Raw genomic sequence first — 22,288 nt, 5'->3', positions numbered from 1 at the left:
AGACGTTTGAGTAATTGTCCTTCTAATAAAAGGAAGGCACGTTATACACTGCTTGCAAAATGCCACCTGCCCCAATGGTTGATATTCAGGTAATTCGATGCTAATCTTACAATTTACTTGCACCAAAGACAATGCATATTTAATATTATAACGACGATATTGCCACATCGCTCACACTTAAAACTAAGGTGTTTCGTATCGCAAGAAAACACAAAGTGCTGGAGTAACTCCGCGGGTCGGCCAACATCTCTGGAAGACATAGACAGGCGACGTTTCGGATCGGGACCCTTCTGCATCAGTGGTTCCTTGTGTCTCGTATTGCAAGACCTTTGCCTTAAACGCCACCTAGTCCCTTCTTACACTGAAATATTTCTGTTTGAAATGGCCCTTTTCAACAAGCCACATTGTTTTCATCGTAGGCCCTGCCGATAGAGTTCAAGGCGATCCTTTCGAGATAAAAAGAAAACACAAAATAATTTTCACGAAGAAATTTTGGCATTCTCAGTTTCAAACGTCATAATTAGGAAATGGTCCCCAGGTTAAAATTTAAAATAAAAACCCACATAATATTCTGGCCTTCAACAAATACATTCGGTGGGACGGCACGGATTCTAGTTTGCATTTGCTGTATGTTGTGAGGTTGCTGTTAATCAGGATTGTAGACATGCCAATTAAAAAATGTGGTCAGAACTTCCCGGTTCCTGCATCTCCATACCAACTTCAAATAGACCTGTAGTACCTCTTATTTCACAGTACAGTGCTGGATATTGTTTTAGTCAGAAATGTACAACAGCTGCCACAGTTAAGGCAGCTGGAATGCATAGATAATAGAACGTGGGGTCGTGACGCCCCTGACAGTGCAAATCTTAGTCAAAAGAAACAAATTAACGTGGAACGCATTACCGAAAATGTTTTAAACTAGTAGTTTTAACAGGCACTGAAGCCAATGGTACACAAATGTAGACGTCTCATTTATTTTGTTTGTATACCGACACTCTCTGTATTCAAGCCGCTGCAATAACGGGAGCATATTCGATAATATGCCATCGTCCCTGTACGTTAGTGCATCTAGACCACTTGATAATAGTTGAGATTGTGCATTGAACTTTTCCCCAGATTTTTTTTCAGGAGGGAGAGGAAGATATTATAGTTGATACTCTCGGTATGCACGTTGTGCGGTCACGAATATGTCAACTGGCCGAAACATTACCGAAATGTTGTCAACGTGAACAACATTCCCAAGCTCCGAAAATCTGCCGCTGACGGGGTCTGGTAGGTAGTTGTGTCAATTTGAGCTGTGGGTCCCTTTGTCCCGGAATGCCAGCCCCTTGCTCTGGGCATTGAGAAACTCTGTGAACTGATTCCGTTCTCAGATAAGGAGCCGCCGAGAGTCCAGTTCTGTCTAGACGCGAAGACCTCACAAGTCAAACTTGTTTTGATTAGGCTCAAAGATACACCAACCTGTTTCAAACGGTGATCAGCGCCACCCCGCTCCCTTCTCCTCACAACCATCCCAAACACTCTCCCCTCCCCACCACGTATACTTCCATTGAGTCTTAATAATGGTAACAAAAAAAACACATCTTCCTTTTCCGAGGTGCAGTTTGCTCCCCTGAGGCGGTGTCACTCGGAGGATTTAAATGTTGTTTTCGCTTCTGTAAGATCTCTTAAATATATATAAAACCCCAAGGCTACAAACACAATTAGCAGTTTCACAGCATTAAAGAGGGACGATTTTCGGAAATCAACACCAGTCCAAGTTAATAGTTGCCAAACACACATTGAGGCGGGCACAAGTAATGTCTTATGCATGGTTGAGATGTATATATATTTGCATACATGACTGATTGTTTCAAATTTCTCAGATCGGAAGGTTAAGTTATATTAAATACATGCCAACGTTTAAAGAGAGCCATATTTTCAAAACAAAGCTTTAATATTTTGAGAATTTAACAAAAGCAATGTTACCCTCAAATTAAAAAAAAAAACTGCTCTTTGGTACAGCAGAGAAATATCTCATTTGAATATCTGTCAGTATCTGTCAAAAGCCATGCTTAAAATGTTCAACACATAATTATGTTTTAGTTGTATGTGGTAGAATAATTATACATTTTCCAGTTAAATTAAATAGCTCGGTATGCGTTTCAAGTAAACATTGTAGAGATCACATTAGCACAGGGCTGTCTTCAAAAGGAATACGATTTGCAGTTCACCGCTGAAGGTAGATGGGGTTGCAAATAGGTTAAATGCAGGCGAACTGCAAGAAATAATTAGCAGCATTTAATAGAGGGACATTGTGAATATAAAATATCGCTTTTTGCTGTGTACTTTTAGTCACCAGTTGGGAAGATTCGTATTTGGATGAGTGTGTGAAGGAATTGTTCGTCAACTGCTCGGACATCGAGCTGTAAAGTTTGTTTTTGTGGCGCCTGAACTCAAACAATGTCATTCAGTGGCTTGTTCCACTATCAGGATAAACAACGCCAAGAAGGATGAGAGGGGATCTTATTGAAACATATAAGATTATTAAGGGGTTGGATACGTTAGAGGCAGGAAACATGTTCCCAATGTTGGGGGAGTCCAGAACCAGGGGCCACAGTTTAAGAATAAGGGGTAGGCTATTTAGAACAGAGATGAGGAAAAAAAAATTCAGTCAGAGTTGTAAATCTGTGGAATTCACTGCCTCAGAAGGTAGTGGAGGCCAATTCTCTGAAAGCATTCAAGAGAGAGCTAGAGCTCTTAAGGATAGCGGAGTCAGGGGTTATGGGGAGAAGGCAGGAATGGGGTACTGATTGAGAATGATCAGCCATGATCACATTGAATGGTGGTGCTGGCTCGAAGGGCCGAATGGCCTATTCCTGCACCTATTGTCTATAGAAAAGGAACCTCCGCAGAAAGAATCCAGGCAAGTTCGCATCGGCCATTATAAATTGACATTAAACCAAACGTTCTTGGGACTTATTAGCAAACTTTTTTTTAAATCGTTCGCTTCCTGAAACTACGTCAACATATTTCCGAATACAATCCGCATTAATGGTCTGTCTATACAGGTAGCATGAACGTGAACAAATATTGGCAGCTTTTCAAGAGCTTGACAAATCAAAATGTGAATAATTATATTTACTAAATGTCCATATGTAACGCTTGCAATTAAATTCCACAATTAACATCAAAAGAAACATAAATTCCATCCGCAACGTTCCACTCACAATTATAATCAGCCATAATAATTGTGTATTAAATTACGATAGAATGCTAATAATGTTTTCGTGTGCACACTGACACGCACGTGTGTGTGTGTGTGTGTGCAAAGAGAGAGAGCATCAAACTTCTCCGAAATGCTGCAATTATGAAGAGCAGCAGAGATTCCCTCAATACTATCAACTAACCCTTGAATAAATTTTGCTTGTGGCTTAACAATGCAGCCTCGCTCATCCAATTCAGGATAATTTCACTTCAGAACATACATTACAGTTGTTCACAATGCACAATCTCCTTCAATCTTACCATTCTAAAGTTTGAAAGACAATAGTCTGCGGTTCTAAATTCCCCCGCATGTCTTATGTGATATTTTTAAGCTCCTGTCATTAGCTCGCTTTCAATGTGGTGATTTTTTTAAAAAGCGGTTGTTCTCATCTGCCGTGGGAAAGCACCCATGTATTACGGTTGGATGTAAATTGAGCTACCGGGGCAAAGAAGGTGCATTTGACATCTAATGGGATCTCAACCGTGAATTTAAATAAAAAATACTGCATGGGGCAAACCAAATGGACAAATAAGGTCAAGAAGATAAACGTCGACCGGATGGCTTGTGAGGCAGCAACTGTCCATTTTGATGACTAATTAGGTAGAATCTGTGACTATTGAACCTATACTGATAGGCATTCCATTAAATCTATGTACTGCAGGCGATGCAGTGACGATGCAATTTTGAACTGACATGGGCAAAATTAAAACGTCTGTAAATAAGAGGTACCAAATACTTACAGTGGTTACTCTAATAATGGACGTTTGGGGACTCTACTGCAATTAAAATTAATTTGTTTTATTTAAATAATTAACATTAAAAACCCATCATCCGAGGTATCACACCTCTTGTTTAAGTATGGAGTGGAGTAATGATGTTTTTTAAATTTAAATCATGACTTGCAAGATTATTTGTTTCATAAAGGAAGTTGTCAGACTAGATAAAAATCAATTGGCTCAACCAGTTGGGAGATTCTGCAGTGATGAGAACGGATGTGAGTTGCCCTTGCCCCTGCTGTTTTCTTGCAACTGATTCCATGACAATCACATGCTTACAACTAAAAAACCAAATCTTCGTCAGGTTATTGCATAGTTAGAATCCAGTTCATATTAATCTTTAACTTTATCAAGTAAATGATCTGGCCGCGCATTTCTAATTTGCCCACTGCAACTATATATAGTGGGAATGAGAATGGGCTGCTGTACCTTTGTTTATTTAGAAGTATTACGTGTCACGGGAAGTGTCTTGTTAGCCTGATTGCGACAGATAGCAGACGTTGCTCCTATCTTATATGTTTGGCCCAGATGTGTTTACCCGCACACAGAAAAAGACAACAAATCACCAGTTACTTCAGCACTTCGTGTTTTTGTTTGTAAACCAGCATCTGCAGTTCTTTGTTACTCCACAACAAACCAACAGCTCTGCATTTGGAATCCCCCCCACCGGCCTCTCAGTCTATCTACCACCCTTAAGGAATCGTGTTAATAGGACTACTAATGTAAAAAACACCAAATAACCAATAACCAATACCCAAACATGTCATACTAGCAGCGCCAAGTTTACCAAAGCCAAACTTATCAGCACTAATCAATGAACATTTTAGCTGAAGTCGATATTTGAAACTCAGCTAATTGTTCACAGGCTGGACATAGTTTCACAGTAAAAGTTGCCAAAAGATAGGAATATGACTTAAATATTATTCTTCATACCCAAGTGAATGTAATTAATTAAACGTTTTTCTTCAAAACTATAATAGATATTTTGTCTATACTAACAAAGAAAAAATATCAAAATATTTAAATATCAAAAAGATTGGGGAATAAAATTTGGGATTGGTGTCTTCCGTTAAACATATGTAACAATAAAGCAACTAAAATAGTTGTAAAAAACAGTTAGCCTTGCAAGCTAATTTATTGAAAATGTAATTGCAGAATCTGCAAAAGGCTTATAATTTTTCTGTTATTTTGCTTTTATTAGTGAAATAATCTTGAGGATATATTTCTACATATGGCGTTTTACATAATCTTCAAGAAAAGACAGGACACATAAAATTAGACATGTTTTCCAAAGACCACAGTACATCTTTTACTTCAGCAAACATAAAATGTCAAAAAGACATGAAAAGTGGCAAGTCTGTTGACAATAAATAATAAATTATTTATATTTTTTGCAGTACAAGAACAAGAAATTGTTTCTTTCCAGAGCTAAATCCGTTGTTGGTAACCGTTTTAACCTAGAAACATACACATCTTTGGGACAATTCTGGACGGACACGAGTTCACACACAAATCCCACGAAGCTGTGGCAAAAAGAGGTATACCTTGTTGCAATGCTTGAGCTTTTTAATAAAAAATAAAAAAATGAAACATCAGTAGTTGCCTTCATACTTTCTTTGTAGGGACAGTAATCTTATGAACCAGCTACTTGCTAATGATCTAGAATCCAATAGTCCTTGTTATAGATCAACTAAAAGCACTGCAAATATACCTTTCAGAACTGATCCGATAGGACAGTCGCTGAACTACTTATGCTGTGGTACATTCTGCATGTCACGATTGTCTTTCCAGTCCACTTTTTGCAGATGTATGGGACTCTTCTGATTTTTTTTTGGCAAAGCTGACCCACTGATGTCCTTTCTAGGCAGCACCATTGAAGATGTTGGGACTACAGTCTCTCCACTGGATCATCTTATCTGTTTGCGTGTGCAATGCATTCCCTCAGGATCACTCGAGTGTACATCCTATATCTTCAAAAATGTCTCTGAATGAAGTCCCGGATGTCTCGGGAATCTCTTCTACTTGCGATGGTAGCCAAATCCCACTCTAGTGTCTGATTGTCGTCACAGTGTTGCTAGGGTACAACATTGGTTGTTTGAACACAGAGACTTCGTGCAAACGGATGATGGCTGCTTTCTGATCAGACATGGACCAGGTTGCATGAACTTTTTTGTTTAAAAAGTGTGAGCCAGAGAGTATTGAGGGTCCAGGGTTCCTCGTGGCTCTCTGGAGGGCTGCACTGAGAGTTCAGGCTCCTCATGCCTCTATAGGACTCGCTACCATGCTGTTTGGTGTGTCAGGGAGTTGGGAGGACATAGACGCTACTTCACTTCCAGTGGAGTTAGAACCTGGCCCTCCCTCTGAAAAATTAACCTGTAAAAATCATAGCAAATCAATAATCTCTGGCTTCCTTAAAATGTGACATTAATCCAAAGACACAAATATCTGAAAATTACATTCATTAAAAATATATATTTTTTACTTTTGTAACTATGGCTGTACATTAGTTGTTTGCATTAATATTGTCATTAATGACAAATTACATTAAAAACATAAAGTGCTTTTTGCCAAGTTACCTAAAGTGCCGTATATATCACTAAAATTAAAACAATGCCTTTGTAAATATTCAAGGTCTCATAGCAAAGCACAGGTAGGCCTTTTCGCAAATCCCAGTGTAACATAATTTAATGGTGTTATTTGTACAGTTTCTCTCCAAAAGTACATTCTCAACTAAAATATTTTTCAGCAATTTATTGCAAGACATCACAGAGTTGTTTAACTCTTGAGCACCACACTTTCTTTGCAATTTGGAACAAGAGAATGATGTTTCCTGCCACTAAGTATGTAAAAATATATGACTCGAAGGTATTCCCAAGAAAATAAAGCAAGACATATGTCTGTCATTTGTTTGGGACACCTTGCAATGAGGCTGCCATTGACCTGAAATGGATAAACTGAAATAGGTTTACAAAATTGAGACATTTTATTTGTACAATACATGCAGTTTGCATACATATCTCTACCAATATTTTACTGAAGTATCTAAAATATGTTTAAGGTATGTACCACAGGGAACCACAATTTAGATTTAACTTCAACTCAATGTAGTAATTGTGGCTTTGCAATGCCTTAAAAATGTAAAATAAATATATATATATGCTAGAGAATTAAATCACACCAAATTATTCAAGGACAAAACTCACATCAATGAGAGCATATAAAGCCAGACACCTTACATTCACCTTTACAGGAGAGTTAGGTGAAATAAGGTATTTTCAACTTTGTCTTTCATTACCCATTAGGCCAGTGGATGGAGGTTATGATGATCAATTAACCCATTTTTAATAACACTGAAGCTAAGGCTGAAACAACATTGAAACAGCATCCATTTTGTTTATTGCCATTAATGGTATTTTAAACTGAAATCAGCTTAGGTCATGGTTCATGTGTCCTGTCTATAATCCTGTGATCACCTGTTTTCATTAACATGATCAGTAGCGTTTTGAATCTGAAACACTTCATTTAAATTGCTTTTTAACAACAATTTGAATAAAATGAAAGAGTTTCTGTTTCAGACATCAAGTCATCTCCAGGGTATTATGTTAAACACAAACTACTTGGATCTGTGGGAGAAAGCTCAAGTAAACAAAATAGTTTCTCCCTATGTTCTTGATGGTCGTCAAAATCAAAATACTAAGGTTGGCAAAAGAGGGATTCTGCAATTTTTATATCCATGAATTGTCTATATATGGATTGGTGTGTGGTAGTTCCCCTGATTGCAGTGAGGTCTGGTAAAGTCTGTATTGTTGTGGTGATGGTGTTCTGCATGTTGCTGGCACTCACCAGTTGCTGAAATGCAGGCTGTTCTATATCACTCTGCAAAGCGAAGTCACTCAAAACTTTCCAAGGCGGTTGGTAACTCTGCACCTCCACTGGATTGGCTTGCAAACTGCTATCATGCCTCTCTGGACTGGCAGCTACCATGGGGGTTCCTGTCATCCCCTGGATATTCTTAAAAGAAAATACAAGCAACAAGACTTGTTGCTTAATTGTATCAACAATTCTTTCTTTTTTTTCATTTTGTTAACATGTATGAAGCTTAACATAGCCTTCTGTACTGAGCATCTTGTAATGTTAATATTTTCGAGATTGCTTTCAGCCATCTCCTGTCTCCCATAACATAAATCATGCTCAATGTAACAATTTCATTTCAAAATAGTTCATTTGAACATGAGGAATCCAAAATGAATTCTCCTTTGATCTTTAGATTAAATACTCAATGCATTATAATGAACATGAATTAAACAACAAAATATTATTTATCATCATACAAACAGTATTAGAATTGAGCTTGATACTAATATTCATGCAATTGTCCCATTCCTTACGAAAAAAAATCAGGTTCTAAATAAGTTTTGTTTTTAACGGTTTGTGTAGAAATGGGCATTTTCAGCCCCAATATTTCCTTAAAATCCCAGGAAATCAAGGCACTTACTGTTTTGTCGTTGGGTTGCTGTTGCTGCAATTGTTTCATGAGCACACTCCTTTTTTTGTCTTTACAGCGCTTGTTTTGAAACCAGACTCTAATGACACGGGGGCTCAAGCTTGTCATTTCCACGAGCTGCTCCTTCATGAGCGCATCGGGCCGGGGATTGGCTGCATAACAAGTCCGTAACGTGTGGAGTTGTTTCTCGTTCAGAACTGTCCGTACTCGCGTCGTCTTCTCAGGCTGCTTGTGAACGTGTGGCCTCAGAGCTGGCTGTCGGACAGAAATGGGCTCTGCTGCAAAAAAAAACAGGCAACATATCCTAGTTTTGTTGAAAAACGCGGCAAGCAGTAGAGCTTGGTGTGATATTTGTTCTGGCATTAAAATTAAATCTCACAAGGATCCCAGAGTTATAGTGATGAAATTGAGCGAACTGCAATAAAAAGTACTCCTTAGAAAATAAACGAACCACAGTTTTGGCATAGAGTCTGATCTTGAATGAAGCATTAGGTCTGCGCAGTTACTTTAAAATCAAGTCAAAACTAATTTTGAAACTTTCAGATATGGCTTCCAAAACTGATTTAACCGCATGAAAAGCCAGTCAGTATATCCTAAACAGCTTCTGACTGCGGTATGTATACTATCTGTAGACACCAATTAAGTTTAAATTAATCAGAAACAGCAGTCGAAAGAAAGAATTGAAACAATGCGCTTGAGGTTGGGCTTTAATAAGAACGCATTTTCTAGTTAGTTGATGAATGCTAATTGCAGTAAATTCTGTACAAATGCATTTCGGAATCGGATACAAGTCCATTGCTGATCTAATCAAGACTGCAAAAGAAGTCAAGCGATCAGTGGCGTGTCGCTTTTTGTTGCAGCCATCTCTCTTGTATACTGGTTTACATTACAGCAACTTTGTTTTGCACTATATTAGCCCGGATTCCACTCTTCGTGTAGATATGGTAGGTGAGAAACTGAACTCCGAAAAGTTTCGGGAAGTGATGATAAAAAACGTTTGACGTGATTATCGGAGTTTCTCTGGGCAGGGCAGCGGCAGCGAGTAAATTTACATTTCCAATGCTTCGCCACATTTATCCCTGAAATAAAATATTTTCCCCCAGCGAAAGAGGTCTGAACTGAACCGTTTGAATCACATCTTCAATGTAACATCACGAGATTGGATTCCCACAAATGACCATTGTTCACTATCAGTTTAGAACAAAATGCTGCAATGCATTTGATAAAACTGCAATGGGCAACGTAATTTAAAAAAAGGTGAAGTATTTTTATATATAAAGGGGTAATATTCTTTAATCGATTATTGAAAATTATTTTTAAAAACATGCGTGCATTGAATTATGCAACCCATCATTAAAAGTAAAGCGTTGTAATTTGAAATTTAGTTATTTGATCAAAGGTACAAATTTAGCACCAAATATGATCCACTATGAAGAATTTTTAAAAAACAAGAGCTATCACTGCATAACAATAAGATCTAATACTTACATCAGTATGAAATATCACATACTCCAGACTCTACTTGAAAAATCCTCAAACCTATAATTATCTAGATCTCACATCGATTCCCTTTCGGAATGCACTGTATATTCAATAAGGGCAAAATGTACTCGATTATTTTTGGAGATCTAAGTAAGGGAGATAACAACGCCCTGATAGACAATGGAACCCTACCTCAGACGATCTTTGAATGATATGAATTGAAATATTTTGAAATCAATTCATGAAAATCATTTGGATATACTTGGAATATAGAGATCATCCTCAAGATACATTAAAGCATAGATTTGCTCAAGTTCTCAAATTTGAAATTTAATGGTAATGTCTTCATTTACATAAATATCGATAGGAAATTCTACTAACCAGCAAACAATACACAACAGGTCATCAGTTAACAATTCTGCATAATATTATCACTGGATTAAAGTTCAGATACCTACTTTAGATTCAGGAAAATGTTTATAAAATTAACTCATGGGAATAGTGATGGGAACATTTACAGCTGAAATCAAGTGTCTTTAAAACACTTATTTCGAACTACTAATGATTAAAACAGTTCAAATTGAAACACAATGTAGCTGGAGACTGTTCTTAATCTCCAAAAAGTTTCAAAAGCAGGTAGAAGGAAATACAGTCCACGTTTATATAAAGCAGTGACAAAATATGTGGTTCAATGGAAACAGCAAATCCTTAACTATTTAGACTGTACGAAGGCCAGTCAATATCTGAATAATATATTCCACTCTATCTTGAAGCGTTTCAATAAATATACGATTAAAAAAAAATGAAATTCACTGCGCCAAATACATTACCATTGCCCACCGATTATTTTAGATATTTAAATTGTTCAAAATGTAGTATAGCAGTAGGAGTGTTGTTTTCATCACATTAAATAAACATGGACTCTTAAATAAAATCGAGTTTTGAAAGCATACATACCCGCCATCTGTAAAGGTCTGTTGCCGTGCCTGGGGCTTAGTGGGTCTGGGCCAACCGATGCTCGCTCCACAACGTCGTGGTCAGCCCGGCAGAAGAGTCCGTCTTCCCGCAACGCAAATTCATCACCGGGGATGAGCTGGCGACTGCACGCCACACAGCGGAAGCAGTCGATGTGGTATACTTTATTGCGTGCTCTCATCACAAAGTCATTCTTACTGAATCCTATATTACACTTCGCACATTTAGTTCCGTATAATCTGCAATTCAAAAGGTAAGAGGGACGTTTACTAATGGTCAAAAGTGCTTCTAGTAGTTTTATACTTCAGCGCAAAGCGATAAGGCAGACAGACCAAAGGGACCAAGACAGAATTGCTTCTGATATGATTCTGTGGATTTATTTTGTCAAAACAAATAACATCCTACTTAAACAATGGACCAAATCATGCTTCATGTTACTCTTAACGTGAAACATATTTACCTATTTAAATTCTGATTGTAATTATCAACCATGACAGTTCTGCATTATGTTAAAGCATGTCAACCTTTATAATCGACAAATGTAAAGGAAGTTGACAACAATTAGTGGTTTACTAATATATTTCCAAATTGGCTACATAATGTACAGTCTAATACAAAGTTAAATCCGTGCGCATTGACATGCTAAATATCAATATTCATTTCTTAGCCAAACTAAGTTATTTAATCCAAACTAAGATTGTCATGTTGTAGCATCTAAAATAAAACTTATTATTTTGAGAGGTGGGTTTTTAATGAACGATGGTGCTTCTGATATTGTTTGTCAAGGTGTAGCAAAGAGTTCCCTTTATGGTTGATCGCCTAAAATATTGAGTGCTATAAATTCATTGGTGGAAGTTAAACAAATCAACACGGCAGTTTATGCACATTTTACACTGGAGGGATTGATGCTGGGAGAATACTACTGTGCTGGTGAGAGATCACCTTTCTGCTCCACTATTTCTCCACATGACAGTGCTCGCAGAATTGATTTGCATTGTCAGTTCGCCTGCCTCATTCCCAATCCATAATTACCAACTTTCGGAAATACACAGACTAAACTGATGACAGCGAAGTTTTTAAACGAATTTGTTGTGCCCCGCAAACCATTGAAACAACGAATCGGTTGTTAAAGTTGTGATGCGTGGACATCAGATTCGGGGGAATCGAAATTCGCATATTCTCAGTTCACAGACTCATGTGTCTGTACCAAAGGAAACAGTTACATGATATAAATATGCCAATTGTTCGTTGCCAAATAATGGGCAATTTGATCTCTTCAGTTAAGATAAGATAAGGAGAAACAAGGAATAAAGCCATCCAAGGGTTAACATTTTTGTTGGTGGGTGGGAAGGAGGTAGTGGTGGTGGGGGTGGGGGGGGAGGGTATTTGGAGATAGGACAGGAACGATGCTGCTGGAATATTATCTTTATTTAAAATATACAAAATCTTCACTCACCGAATATAGTCTCTCTTGCAGTATGTTTTGCCATCTCTAACGAAGCAGGTACAGGTTTCGTCCAAATACTGGTTGCACTCTGCACACTTTAGACAAGCGGCATGCCATTCCAGATCCGGAGAAACGCGAAGAATATACTGATCATGAATCTGATTCCCACAACCGACACACAGTGAAATAAGGCGCTTTTCTGTAATTTGATATGAAAATGGTGTCGTGAAACCGATCAAAGGCTTTTGTTTTAGATATATATTCGACTATTGCGTTTTCAAAAGTATTTATCTGTAATATTTGCTGGAGAGATTTGCAGATATATTTTCAGGCCGTATTATTACAGGGTGGCGTCCAAAATAAGACATTAAAACAACGGAGGTACTGTTAAATGTACTCTTTTCGTGCTAAGTCGGTTAGTTGAAAAAGATTCTAAATTAGCAGGAAATGAATTTCCATTTCTGTTTTTTTGAATTTTCTCACTGCTTCAGCAAAACGCGTGCAGGAATAGATTTCTGATATATAAAATATATAATTATGAAGAATCTTTAGCAGCATGCAAAGTTTTTTCTTTAAAGTGCGTGCTTATTTTATGTATATGTTTAGAAAACAATCCGAAATAAACCCATGCATCACATTATTACAATCTGGGGGGGGGGGGGGGGGGGGGGGTTCAAGAGCAGAAATATACAATTTATAGTAATATCAAATTGTGCTTATCTGAGCAGAGCCAGAAAACTCAGATGTATGTATCTGCGGTACATCTGACAAGGCTCTGAAAGAAGTAATCCAAATGCTGCTAAATGTTTAGCACTGCTTTACTTAAACTCTGTCCTTTTACTCACATTATCGCCAGTGGTGGGAATACATTTAACTATGCAGACCCTCAATTATCATTTTTTTAACCTGAGCCTTAAGGCCACTGCTGTACAACTTATGAAATAAACCAAAATAATCAAATTAATGTTCAAGACCAATGAAATTTAAAAAAGCCAGAGATCACAGTAAAGTTACAGTTACAGGAACTAGTCAACTCCTTGCACCTGAATCCGATCTTCGAAATGCAACAGCGATGAAGAAAACTTACTTTTGGGTGTATCTCCCATGTCTCCCATTTCTTGTTATTGTGCAAAAGTTTTTGTTTGTTTGCTTTCCCCCTTGTTTTTTTTGTATTTTTTTGTTGCAAGGGTGGGGAGGCAGGGAGTCCTTGGTTATATCCACAGAGGAGGGCCAGTTAAGAGGAGTGCGTTCGTTGCTGCCGGACACTGGGGTAGGGATTGTGCACAGAGGCGGTGCGCGCAGTCCTGCCGCTCATGCTCACTGCTCCTTATCTTTCTCACTCTCCGCTTGCGCTTCCTCCACCCTCTCGCCATTGGTCTGACGTCGAGCGCGCCTGACGTCAGACGCAAGCCGTCCTCCCCGGGCTTCCCCCCCCCCCCCCCCCCCTCTACGTCACTCAGTCCCCTCTCGCTCCGGCCTCCCCCCTAACTACGCAGCGATTGGTCTAGTGCCGGGCAGCACCAGATGTTTGCATTGTGTTCCTCTACAGGCAGGAGTGCGCTGCGCTCTGGGCTGCAGGGCCGCTGCAGCTTCCTCTGGGCCCTTCAGCTTAATTTCCTTCTTTGCCCCGACTTATACCACCTCCCCCCCCCCTTTCTCTCCCCTACCTCTTTCTCCCATGTTCTCTTTCTCTGTCCGCCTCCACCCCCGGATTTTGCCTCCCAGCCTTCTATTCTTTGAACAGTCCCCGCCCGCTCTGTTTGGCATTTGGCGATCGTCTCCGACAGTAGAGCAGCACCTGCACATGTACATTGGAGGGATGGCATAAGCTTCTCCGAGCTTTGGCAATTCGCGTTTATTGCACTTCAACGGTTCATCATTATTGTTAATATTTTGCAATTGTTTAAGTTAGAGAGTTTAACTTTCTCCCGCCCTTCCATAGGTAATTGGAACCCGAAATCATGCCTGATGAAAATCTTCCAGGATGCGGTTTTCAGCACAGCAGCCCATGGGAAATGGACATTTTGTTTTACAAACAAATGGTTGACAAAATCTTTGTTGGCGGGGTTGTAAGTAGGATTGCGAATAAGTTACAATAAGCACGCAATCGGATCTCTTTGAACGCGTTACGTTTAGGTGTTTAGCGAAGTGCATGGCAAGGTCAGTGTGCGGCAAGGAGAGCGTCCAGCTGCAATAAACGCGATATTGCTTCCACAGCAGGCACGGTATAAACCGAAACAATAAAATGCGACTATAACTGCTTTCGATTGACTGTTTTACGACTTGTATCTTCCTTGAATAAATAAATATGAGGGCAACATATGCATCTTGTTATACCCAGAGTTTCCATAAGACAAGTTTATAGTGCAACACTCAGTGCAGATAATCCATTGTCTTAGTTGTTTTCTGGAGAAGGTTTCGGAGAATGCTTCAGAACAGGAATGCGATGGCCAAAATAAGAGCTGATCTATTATGCAAATCTGAAGTTTTACAATCTGTTTTAAGCGCCATGTGTCAGAAAATTGCAGCATTAAGGTAAGAGGCATTAAGGTTAAGGCATCGGGCATCATACTTTTCAACGATATTCTTTTAAAGGCGAAGTCTGATTTAATGAGGAACAATTAAATAATGGAAAGGTATTTTGCAAGAACAAGGTTGCTTCCAAAATGAAGGTGTATGTATTTTATCAATTAAACTCACTCCTGGAATACGCACGGCATCTGGATAAGAGCACGTTTGATTGAAAGGACTCTAAGGGTATCATTGAGTCTGAATATATGAATAAATAATTTTACTGATATTTACAATTTAGCGATTCAGAATTCGTGCAAAGGTTCGGCTGAAGATCTGGAGCAAAATGGTCTGCAGCATTCACTGCAAGACCTGGTTCTCCCGAAATCTCCATAGATGTGTTTCTTTTTTACCTCTTCTGAATTGAATATGGTGAACCTGGGGACCTCAAAATTTGTCCACCCCAAATAAATGCAAAGAGAGCGGAAGTATTGCCAAAATGAATGTAAACCCTTTAGGCCTAATCGACAGCTGTAGTTAGTTCTCTGCACATTTTGAACAATTCTGTCAACTTTCCAATGGCTGTGAATAAATTCGCTAATGTTGTGCTTGTTTCGGACTATGGCGTTGTCCAATCCGCTTTTAATCAGGAATCACGAACGTTTCTCCAGAGTCTTTCGCCCGTAGAAAAGCTCTATGCCATTCCTGTCAACATTGTACCTCTGTGCTTACTTAGTGTGCACGCGCGCCAGTGTATATACATTTGTCAACCATACGAGCTCACAAACAGACCAAAGAAGAGTAACGAAAAGACTGTATGAAATCCTATAAGCAAAAATAATAGAACTTTGATTAAAATTGCCCGAATCTGATTCGCGGATGCTGACTAAAAACAGATTGAGTAAAGATACAGAGCTACAACTGGTAACTGGTTGGACCTTGAACTCTCCATTTGTGCATCTTCTGCCTTTGAAATACAAACACATAACGAACACATTTTCGCGAGTGCACAATTGGACAAACTTAATTAGCCAAGCTTTTTAGATGTGAGCCAGCTATTTGGAAGAAACACACGTGGGTGGCACGAGCAGCAGATAGCGGTGCGTTTTAAAAAATATATATCACAACTGTGCGTAAGCCCAATACGTAATTACAAAGAATAATTGGGGATAATAGTCCTATACTGACAAATAAGCACGGAGGTTTAGTGGAAGCCTGTAGTGACAGACCACAGTGAGGAAGAAAACAAAGCAGTTAGTCGTTTGTCCGCCGTTAACAGTGCAGTAAATTGTCCGAAAAGCCTGCGCTTTGAGATCCAAGGTGTCCCTCTCCCAAATATCTTCTTGTCAATTCTAGATCAGTTTCTTGTTGAAATTCAACGCGCCAACCTGTAATTTCCACCCAGTTTGAATTAGAAGAGGGGAGATGGTCGCTGGTAATTATTTCCAAGCAAATAAAGTAGGTTGTTTTTTAAATGGAATAGATTGACTAGAGAACACCAGCTAACGATAATTATTGAATTTGGTTTTCTCTACATTTCCATTTGTCATCAAAATGTTTTTTTTAGATGATGCGCTCATTTAAATTATTGCCATGTAAGGCGGCGGCATCAGAAGGACTGGAATGAGTAATATTCTGGACAAAAAAAAAGCATCCACCTGAGTGTAATTTGCTGTGTGCCGTTTCCCGAGGCCACACTAGGCTCCCTGTCATAAAGATTTAAGACATTGCTGTGGTACGGTCACCCGTTCCGAAATATACAGATAGGCCAGAGACGATGGGATCCCGAAATACTCAGGCACAAGAAATGCCCCATGGGAGGCCATCGCTTAAAAAAATGTTATTCTTTCGCAAAATGAATACGCAACGTATTTACACCCATCCTTACACTCGAGGAGTTGCCTGTAATACTTTTTGAATATACCTGTTGTACTATGAGCAGCTTCACTCTGTTGCTATTGCCGGTGAAGCACAATGATCAATTCACCCATACCAATCCCATAATTTAATACAACTTTCAAAATACGTTATGCTATTTAATTTATTTCCATTAATTGAAATGCGAATGTAACGTTAATTCCACAGACAAAATAATGAAGGGCAATGGGTTAAAAATTCGGACATATTGTTGATTGTTCCTGCTGCAGGACTGGTTGACTGAAATTGTGATTAGAATTGCGTTCTCGGTTTCAATAAAATAATCTTACAATTGTGTCGGCGCTAACTTCCAGCACGAGGCTTACATAATCACTAGCATTAATAATATTATTCAATTGAACGGAGCAGTCTATGTGAAAAGCGAACGGGTTTATGTTGGGAATGGATGTTGCTGATGATTTAAGCCTTTTTGCATTTATGAAATCCACGTTTCAATAAAGGTGACTTTGTCCTTTGTTAGGTGTGTTATTTTTATAGTTCATCAATATAAACATTTTTGCAATTTTCACAGTCTTTCTTGTAGGACGTGTCAATCTGTGATGCCTATCACATAGCCGTTTGTTGCCTTGACGAGGGGAGGTGGAGATAGGGGCAGGTCAGTCAAGCCCCTCTCCATAACAATTTATGAGCTTTAAACTCACCTATAAAATGGCACCGAAATCTCGCCATTCACCTGTTACCCATTTTTAGCAACCAATTATTTGATAAACATTGTGTTTCAGTATACAGGTTTCGCCTACAGGATGATAATTATATGCGAGAGTGTGCGCCCGGTAAACAATGTACAAGGGAAAGATTGAGCAACACCTTTCCATTGGATGTTTCCAGTGCACGATCGCATGCTAGCTTACAAAGCACGTGTGGTAAAATAAGCGACAGTCCATTTTTGGTGGGATATATAGTCAGCTTTATATAATGACAGGGATGTAGAGTTGAATCTTATGTCCCATAAAGCGAATTACACGTTGGTCAGCCAAAAGTCTAAGAGCAGTTCAGATTTAAGGATGTAGCGTGAATATTTCACTTCATGGTTAACACGAATATAATGTTTACATATGTGAACAATTGGAGGACTAGGGCTGATTCCTTTAGAACCATTGAAAAGGAGACAAATGAAGCGCAAGATTAATGGAGCGTCCAACACGGTGAAAAATAGAGAGGACACATTTCCCTGAGTAGAGGGATCCTCAACCTAACAACGTCGATATAAAGCAACTACAAGGATCAGGGAAGAGGCGAGGTTTTGTTTTATTACGGAAAGGGCGGAAAGAGTTTGCAACGCATAGCCTGAAAAAAAAAAGCGTTTAAGAAATGCCTGGATGTGTTCTTGAAGAGCAGTGACCTGCAGGGCCACGGATCAATGGCTGGAAAGTAGGATTAGACTGGGCAGCACTTATGCTGATTGGAACGAACTCAACGGGCCGAACACCCACCTTCCCCACCAATGTAAATTTGCTATGCTTCTATTTTAGGAATATACTCAGAACAATATTAAATGTTATAATCGAGTGGTAGGATTTCAAAGTCAAGAGACGATTCCTGTTCTAAACTCAGCGATCATTTTTTTTTGCTTTCACGGGACGACAAGACCTCCATGTGCTATTTTTTGTTCGTGTTCCACTCTGTTCAGGCATTTGCAGATGACATTCATAAACTTTGCAACCATTTGCTCGAAGTCTGTTAGTTAAGTACCAACTAAGAATCGCCAAGTTGCACAGAATGACTCCAGTTTCTGACATCGGAACTATACATATGATATTTCAAGTATTTTTAGTTATATTACGTCATATCTTGTTATGAACCTCCTGTTCGAAATTTTATTTTAATTTCAAATAATCACAAAGTTTATGAAAAACACGTGGCTTACGTTTGGTTCTTTCTTAGTCTTCACAAAAAAATGTAGTGTAATGTTTTAGTGTAATGAGTTCCCTTTGTGAAGGTATCTAATGTAAACGTAAATAGACATATCAAATCGAATAAATATTTTGTAGATTTATCTAAAGTCTGGTATCTTGCTCGAAGCATGTATCACGTGTATGTGGGGTCGTCAAATTTAATCCATTAGCTTTTTTTCTGAAACACTTGCCGCTGTAGATATCCTTCGTGTCAGGCACAGCTAAGCATATTTATGCGATATGTGTCTGTGTGTATTTTAAGTAGGACTGCTATGGAAAGGCACATTGGATATTTTCCTCTTCCGCCTTGTGAATGTGGCGAACCACTTTCCCCTTTGTGGTTGCTGACATTTTGCATTTCAAAACCAAAAGAGAATGCGCACTGCACTTCCTTGGAGCAAATTCAGTTCACACTGTACATTAGGTTAGCTTGTGTTCAGTCTGGGGAATGGAGTAATTAAATGCAATCTTTTTGCTACTCAATGGAGTCGTTGCAGGGTGCCACAGACATAAGAGAATATATTCCTTGCCATTTAACGCCCAGGCACATTGAAAATGATACTGCTTGTGAAATAGAGTTGTTTCGCCACAACTAGCTATGCTTTCGGTGGAGTTTTATGCTAAAATAACAGAAATCATCAGCATCTATCAAAGCCCCTGTCGATCTATATACACGATTCTATATGCGTTCTCGCTCACATGCTAGGGATAATAATTGCACTAACTTCGATCCGTCTAAATATTAGTGGGTATGTTTAGTTAGGTTCGGAGTTGAGGATGTGAGAGTTGAATTAAAGTGCGACAGGCTCGTATGCAGTGTTTGAGGAAACCCGTGTGGATCGAGACCGTCAAAATCAGCCCAGATACTCCAGAGATGCTGCCTGACCCGTTGAGTTACTCCCACCTTTTGTGTCTAACATTCTTAAGAGTCGATTTTTCTCAGTCGAATTTCATATACCAAACCAAACGTCCGTTTCACGTTTTATGAAACAAATATTTGCATTTAAGCTACTTTAGGGGCGGGGTGTGGGCTGGCGGTGTCCTGCGTGAGAAGGGGGTGCGGACCGACTATTTTCCCAATCCGTGGAAGCCACAGGAAACGACGCGTGAAAAGCAAACTAAATGAACAGTAACCTTTCACCACATGACATCAGCGGGTCAGAACGGCCTTTGTTTTTGCGCAACGCAGAAGAGTTTTAAACGTTAGCCCTCCAACACATCAACCTCGTCTGTGCGTTTAAGCTCATGTAGATGCACGCCTTGATCTAGCAATATTACAAAGAAATTGCAACACGATGACCCAAGATCCTGTCCACTTACTAAAACGTTAATTAAAAGCGAATGTCTCAGACACCGGTTACCGTGACAATCTGACATTTCTTGGTGTTAATATAAATACTTAACTTGGAGTGTACCGTAAAAAGGAAGCATAAAAGCTATCTCCACCGGCTTTGTAACATGTTAGACCCTATTAAAACGCAGTTGAAACTAACAGTCCGTGTGGGGATGGAGTACAACCAGGCTGCAATTTGTTAGAGTAAGTACATAACAGACGCTGCAACACAAGAGCCCCTGTGAGAGAACTTGAAAGATATTCAACCTTTAGTTCTGACTTAAGTACACAATTTACCATAATGGCTCAGCGAGTGATATTAACTCTATTCTAAAAAAAAGTGAATTTATTGAAAGAAATAGCCGAGTGGGGATGTCACGTTTCTGTCGCTGCAGACAACGGTGCAGCTGACGGTTCCTTAACGTTGTTCTTACAGTTTTAAGATTAAATGTATCTTGTTCAAACGAGCGTTTATTTTAAATGCACTGCGCCAAAGCCAACAGGAGCTGGTCTTACTTAAAGCAATCTATAAAACCGGCACTGAAAAAAACCCCATTTAAAGTATGCTTTCACTGAGATTGCATACGTAATCATTTAATTCCAGGCTGGTTTATATTATATCTCGATCGTATACTCCAGGCCCATTCGAAGCCAATACAACAATAAATCTTTATTTTTTAATTTTTGCTGCATTTGGAAGCCTGATGAATGAGGGAAGTTAACGTAAACTAAATTAGAGCGGCAATGCAGAGGAATTGTGCTGACGTATGAATTCTATTCCGGAGGAAAATGCACCAGAGAAATCAATCATCAAATTTATTGGATTCCCTGGAGGTTTCTTTATTCTCCAGAGGTGGCCGATCTTTAATCTCATGGACCTTGACTGCTGAATGTGTAGAACAAATGTACCATATTAGCACTAAATCTATTGAGAGGGCTTTATACCGCCAACAGAAAGACAGCAGCCTGGAGCCTCAGTTTCAAATCAACAGAATGCAATTCATTATCGCAACAGCCTGCTTAAAGAGGCAGTGCATACTTCCCTTTAGCCAGCTGATCCGGCTACTTGACACATCGGATCCAAACCACGCTCTCTTTCCTTTATCTTGCATGCGAGCATGTAGAAAAGAACGCAGAGCATTTAAGAGCAGTATTTTCCTATTAGCACATCTATTTCTCCGAGCAAATTTATAACGGAGCAAAACTCCGCCGTCCAATTTTTTAATTAAAATTTAAATGAATTTGATAAGGAGTTGAATCTGGTCAGTCTACAGCGTTGATATACTACAACTTGTAACATTTTTTTTTGCTATGAATTTATGATGAACAGTGGCCAGTAACTGTTAAGTGAGAAATAGCGACTTATGAAATTATGTGACACCAGACTAAAAAAAAATATATCGAAACTTCGAAAATTGAACTTTGGAACGCTTTAATATAAATCAGATTGTACCTTTCTCTGAACGTCATTACTATGAATATACGCTAATGTTGCGATTGTCAATAAAAGTTACAACGTGCTGGAGTAACTCAGTGGATTAAGCAGCGTCATAGATGGGTGACGTTTCGGGTCCAGACCTACAGACTTCAATTTTTTGCAATTGTTAACCTTTTGGCAGTTTACCTTGCGTATTTGGTATTTAATCACATTTTTCCTGGCTACACATGGACGCAAATAAGTACACTGGATATGTTACTTATTTTTGTTATTTACTAATATTAATTGGCCATTAGCGAACTGCAGTTAAAGATTCGAATATATACGTCGCAAAAGCATGACTTCGCTGGAATTGTTGAGTTGTGAATAAACATGCACACAACGGGAAATATTTGGTTAAATGAATATGGAGGTGATATGCTGACCGATGAAGCGGTATAGAGTTCCCGAGTGTTTGTATAGACACCAGCACTTCAATGTAGGGAGACATCTGAGATTACAATAGGCATTTAACAAGCGAACTAACGCTCTTTACAAAGTAGGAATTTCAAGCTGAAGCGCAGCATGTTTTGTCTAGATCTTACATGCCATTCGAGCAATACCAATCTGGGGAAGAGCGACCACGTGAGGCCCAACATAATATGAATGTTTTTTTTTTAAGAAGACTAAATGTTACTATAGAAACCCAAAAGTACTATTGAGCGCAGTGCTATCTATACGGATTATAGAAACATAGAAATAT

The 22,288-nt window shown here is 38.9% G+C and overlaps 1 protein-coding gene across 4 annotated transcripts in view; it reads right to left on the bottom strand.

Moving 5' to 3' along the window:
* Positions 1-204: 204 nt before the first annotated feature.
* The window catches only part of LOC144599251 (insulin gene enhancer protein ISL-1), an 83,108-nt gene continuing 61,024 nt past the window's right edge, over positions 205-22,288 (bottom strand). The window contains exons 3-7 of one of the 4 annotated variants that reach the window (XM_078410041.1): positions 12,441-12,630; positions 10,967-11,223; positions 8,519-8,805; positions 7,867-8,034; positions 205-446 (exon numbers count right to left, since the gene is read on the bottom strand). In XM_078410041.1, coding sequence (XP_078266167.1) covers positions 411-446; positions 7,867-8,034; positions 8,519-8,805; positions 10,967-11,223; positions 12,441-12,630 — 938 coding nt within the window. In that variant the 3' untranslated portion in view covers positions 205-410. Of the gene's footprint in view, positions 447-5,208; positions 5,586-7,623; positions 8,035-8,518; positions 8,806-10,966; positions 11,224-12,440; positions 12,631-13,518; positions 13,746-22,288 lie in introns of those variants that run through there. The other 3 variants (XM_078410031.1, XM_078410024.1, XM_078410017.1) reach the window with 3 other exon arrangements.

Source organism: Rhinoraja longicauda, chromosome 1 (assembly GCF_053455715.1).
Source record: "Rhinoraja longicauda isolate Sanriku21f chromosome 1, sRhiLon1.1, whole genome shotgun sequence".
Classification (NCBI taxonomy): Eukaryota; Metazoa; Chordata; class Chondrichthyes; order Rajiformes; family Arhynchobatidae; genus Rhinoraja; species Rhinoraja longicauda.
This window is presented reverse-complemented; position numbering and strand designations above follow the sequence as displayed.